This window comes from Apaloderma vittatum, unplaced genomic scaffold (assembly GCF_000703405.1).
Source record: "Apaloderma vittatum isolate BGI_N311 unplaced genomic scaffold, ASM70340v1 scaffold27257, whole genome shotgun sequence".
Taxonomy (NCBI): domain Eukaryota; kingdom Metazoa; phylum Chordata; class Aves; order Trogoniformes; family Trogonidae; genus Apaloderma; species Apaloderma vittatum.
Window position 1 is genome coordinate 1 of NW_009724941.1, and position 5,186 is coordinate 5,186.

General features: G+C 42.0%; 1 protein-coding gene across 1 annotated transcript; it reads left to right on the forward strand.

Annotated features, from left to right (window-relative positions):
• Window positions 1-1,360: 1,360 nt before the first annotated feature.
• On the forward strand, window positions 1,361-3,242 carry GMNC (geminin coiled-coil domain containing; the record flags this gene model as incomplete). The annotated part of the gene is made up of 2 exons (XM_009872730.1): window positions 1,361-1,477; window positions 2,601-3,242. Coding segments are annotated over 2 exons (759 nt in total), but the record flags the coding sequence as incomplete, so codon positions are not given.
• Between the last annotated feature and the right edge of the window lie 1,944 nt (window positions 3,243-5,186).

A 5,186-nucleotide genomic window follows, 5' to 3' on the forward strand; every position in this document is an offset into this window, starting at 1 on the left:
CTGCCCCCGAGGTTCTTCAACTTCGTATCACGTATCGCTCCTTCTGGGTTGGTTTAGGACACGTCTCCCTCTCGATGGCACACGTGCAGGAAATGGTAGCAAACTGCTTTATTTGGGTGTGTTTTGTTCTTTGCTTGAAGTATTTTGTTTCCCCCACGTTGTCTCGTGAAGCTGGAATAACTGTTGCACAGTTCCCTACTCATCCCTTTCCTCTTACAGCACATTATGCCAGATGCCTTGGTGCTAGAGAAGACCTGGGACATGACCAGGTAGTCCCTCAGGTTCTGATGATGCAGACCCTCATGCTGTTGAATAAAAATACGTGGCGTTTGTCCTCCTGAGCCCACCAGGATTAACTTCATGAAAAATTATTCCATCAGAATTATTTAATTTTATGGAGGACAAACCATTCTGACCAAAAAGCATTTCCTTTTTACTTTATTTTCTCTCTTCTTTCCTTTTTTGTAAATTCCATCAAGGAAAAACTCTGAACAATCCTAGGTGAAGGAACCACAGACAAATCACTCTGATCAAATGTTTGGAATGATTTTGACACAGGGAAATTGATGAAAATTCATTCAAGATCCCTGGAATCAAAACTTAGTTCTAGACATCAGCGTATTTCTTTCTTTGGCTCTACCTCAATCATTTAAATCAATGGTTTTCAGCCTGTGGTCAAGCAGGTGCCTGGGGTCCCTGGCGGAAGGTCCTTTGTCCTTTCAAAGGAGTTTCCAGAGCTATGAGCAGGAGGCAAAAATCTCTTTGTAGACTTAAGCAATTGCAAATCAAAACATACCTGTTCAGCTCTTGGGGCCAGGGGTTCTCTCAGCTCTGCACGTGTACTGGGACTGGCACAATAGGGTCCTGGATTGAAGGGATCACCGAGTACTACTTGGTGTCATAAAGAACAGCAGCTGCATCTTCCTTCTGCGCTCTACCCCTCCAAACTGTTAGTCTGCACCTCTTCCTTCCTTTCCTCACCAGCCAACAATAAATGGGAGTGAGAGGGGTGCCAAGGGATGCTTAGTGCCGCTGAGGAGGATATATGGCAGTTGCTGTCATGCCCATGACGGTTTCTGGCTGTTGACAGGGCTACCTGTAACTCTTCTCTGTTATTATTCTGTGGTTACAGTCTTTTTTCAGAGTAATCTTCTCAAGCACTCACTAAAGAATAAAGGAAGTCCAAAGTGAAAACTGAACAGTCATGCCACTTAGATTTACAGAGACAAGAGGCTGGAGGGGGTGGGTTGAGTTCACAAAGCAAACACCCACATCATCAGATCCAAGCAGCCTGTACCATGGGGCAATTGCTATTAAGTTACAGAGTCAACATCTATTCATCAATATCTCTATTCCACAGCTCCAAGATACTTTGCTTCAGAAGGAAGAGGAACTTGCTAGGTTACACGAAGAAAATAATAACCTCCGTCAATACCTGAATTCTGCCCTGATTAAGTGTTTAGAAGAAAAAGCCAAGGTATTGTGTTCAAACCTGTTGTATAGACGTGTGCGGAAGAAATGGGTTGAATAGGTACATGCCATTAAAATATATGGAAAGTCTAGGAGTGTAGACAACCTGCAGTGTGAGATCTATTTAACTTCACAGAGCTGCCAAATTGCTGGTCATGGATTTAAGATGACAGCTCCCCTAGGAATGACATCCTATCAGGTTCTGACTTTAGAGACAGTATAGCCCATGGCATAATTAAGTGTACTTTCTAAGTTAGTTTTAAGTAAGTTAAGTTTATCAGCAAGATAAAATTATTCCATCTAACACATTTTTTTGAATGAAAAATTCAAATTTGAACATATATTTCTTGAAGGTATCTGTTTTGTCAATTATCCCTCTTGATAAGGATTAGGTTTTTCTTTTTTAAATGTTTTGGGTGCTTTCTGGTTTATGTTTTGTTTTGTCATCTTTCAATGAAACATTTTATTAATTTACATTAGAATACTGATCTTCTCTTTTTTCCCCAAATTTACTAATTAAAAAGTTGTTTGGTTTTTTTTAAATGTAAGATACAAAATTAAATACTTCAGGTTAGAGGAAACATTCACTTAAACTCTGAAGGGTGGTTTTTTTAATTAAATTTTTTGATTCTCTCTCTGTCATCCAAAAGGAGAAAATTAATTTTTCCCTATTGGCTCGATATCATGTTTTGTTGTTCCAGCCTTGTCCATGAAAATGAACTATTAATTTTTTGCTTAAATCTGTGGATTGGGCACAAGGTTAAAAAACCTGTAAAAATATTTGACTTAACTGTTGTATCCTATTCTGAGTTGACAGTGTGGCATGTCCCCCCTCACATGCCAAGACCTGGCTCCTGGCAGTGTAGAAGATTTCCTTTGCTGGGCACAGCAGGGAGATGTGGCCACCCTTCTGTGTCATGTGGAGGCGAGTCCAGGGTGAAACCACCACAGGTGGCATCTGGGCACTGTATTCGTGACATGGTGGGGAGCTTCCTTGTTATTCCTGCCTTCTGTTGACCATCCCTGGATGCCTGAAGGGCCCTTGGCCTGCAATAATAATGAGGTGGATTAATGAGTTCAATTCAGATTTTAATCTTCTCTCTCTACCCTTATTTTATTTTTTTAAATAGAAACTGCTGTCCTGCCATGGCCAAAAAACCTGTGCCATTCTCAAAAGCACCAAGAGGAGATTAAAAGAAGATCACTACTTTGTTCCTCAAGAAACACCTCATGCTTCCAAAGCTAGAAGGAACCTCTTTAATGAATTCACTGCCTGTGAAGAGGAAGCCAGCCCTGCTGTGGACAGCTGGGTCTTGCAGACTTTGGGATTAAAAGATGTCAACACCATTGATGAAACTTCAGCTAACTACAGTGCCCTATCCTCAGACTTTGCAAAAGACACGTACTGCCTGAGCCCTGGTGAAGCAATAGGCTACAACCACGGTGAAGGAGCAGCAGAAGCGTATAGCTGCAGCCGCCTGCCTCCAGCTAACAGCAGTACTCATCCATGCAGCGAGGACTCTCCCTTCCTTCCTCAGTTTTCTTCAGCACCATGTGTGACATCAGTGCCAAGTGTTTCCTCCTTCCCAGCCTACGAGTTGCCTTATTTGACTCGCAGTTTGTCACCCAACAGAACAGAAGTGGCCTTCACAACATCTCTGAGTCCTCACCGCAATGTGAGAACACACACCTTCCACCAGGGACAAGCCTTTGTGCGCAGGGATGAGGACGGAGGATGGAGGTTCACCTGGGTGCCCAAGCAGGCTGAGTAATGCACCTGCGTCGGGGGTCAGCCATAGGGGATGTAAGAGATAGACGCTTTGTCTTGTGCTTGAGACAGGTTCAGGCATCAAAAATAAGCCCTTCTGGGCTCTGTTAAATGAAGCTCTGTCACCTACATACACCTCATTCCCTCCCAGAATTTTCACACGTGTGGCCCCAGACTGCACTTGGACAATTATCTGCCCCAGGCCAGATGTACACACTGGATCCACTTCTCTTGTGCCCAGGTTGAGATACCTGCTTTTATTTGCTTCATGGTTTTTCTGATATTCCTTGTTAACTGGTAGTTTCCAGGCTGGAGTGCCTTCAGTTGTGATGGTCAGTCCCACACACACCAAATTGGAAGGCATTTTGTGAATACAGTTTGGAAATAGCACCTCTCAGTTATCCACAGATTACAAAGGAGGCATAGGTTGAAGGCTGAGGATCAGCAGTTTGTAAGTGATTTGTGTCTCTCTTGGCTACGCAAATTGCTTTGGATTAAGGCAGCCATGGGTATTTGTTAATGTGCTACACAATGCTGACCTCCCTACAGTCACATGATGCTGTCATATTCTTTGATGATGCCTCAGAATAAACAAGATTTGCTTCTACTGCCTGGGGGCTACTTAATTACAAGTGATTCAGCAAATTCAGGGGATTTTCTTAAGCTATGATTAAGAGACTGATGTGTTTACTGCATTGTGTTTTAAATGATATAATGAGTTTTAAAAGCTTGAACGCTGGAACAGGAACTAGAATTGGAGATCCTATACAGTAGTGACACTGCCATCACCAGCCAAGACCCTGGGGCAAAATAATAGTGACAAAAATTCTGATCTGTGAGTAACATACACTCACAGCATTTCTTTCTTCTGCAAAGGATGCACTTCCCTTGCCTGCAGCATCCCACTATTTTTTTAATGGATTTTATTCCATGTTTCCCTGCCTGATTTCAGAAACCCTCATAAAAAGGAGCCACTCTTGGCTTGATAAGCAATTTCTGTGGCTCAAGTGGGGTTTTTCTGCAACACCAAGAGCTGCACTCATGAAACTGGAGATTTCCTTTCTAGGGAACAACTTCTTGACCTTTTTGTCCTGATCTCTGAGATCATACAGATTTATCTGCCATCAACATCAGCCCAGGGTCAGGGCTGCTTCCTATTCCTCCCAAAACTCCATCCTTTCTAAGAGAAATGTTTCTTCCGGTATGTGGAGGCAGTATCACTTTGTGATGTGAGAGAAGTGAGTCTTTGGGAACCGCAGCCTCCAACAAACACCAGCTCTTGCCTCTCCATGTCTCTGCTAGACAGTGGTGGGCTGAAACTAAGACCATCAATACCTGAAGAGTGCTTTAAAAAAAAAAATAATCTGTGAAGAGAAGGTGCTCAGGACTTGACTTTTGGTAACACTGCTAATGATACAGAGTCAACTGACATGAAGCAAGCTCACCAATACTGTTTTATGTTACCTTGTTTTCTGCTTTATAGTAATTTGATGACTAAGTATTGGAAATAGAGTGATTTGGTTATTCTTGCTTTCAGAATGGTCCCAGTGACATTAAGTAAAAACAATCATAATTGAGGATTTCCCTCCAGTGGCTTATTTTCCTGTAGAGAACTGGATATTCCTTTACTTATAGAGGATACAAATATCTCCTAAATAGCCTGTCATGCCCTAGAATTGCAGTGTTTGTGATTCTCCATCAGGAGCAGTAGCAATTTTCCAGAAGACTTTTAAATAAACAAACACTGTGCTTCTGGGTAGTTACTTTAAAGTCAGTCATGGAGCAAACTTACAGAATAGACAATTTGAAAGCGTTGCTTGCAGGCATTATATGTACTGGATTAAAATAAACAAACAAACAAAACCCCCAAACAACAACAAAATCCCCAAACAAACAATGCATGGGAAATAAATACATGTATTTGGGCATTTTGTTGTAGTCGGTAAAA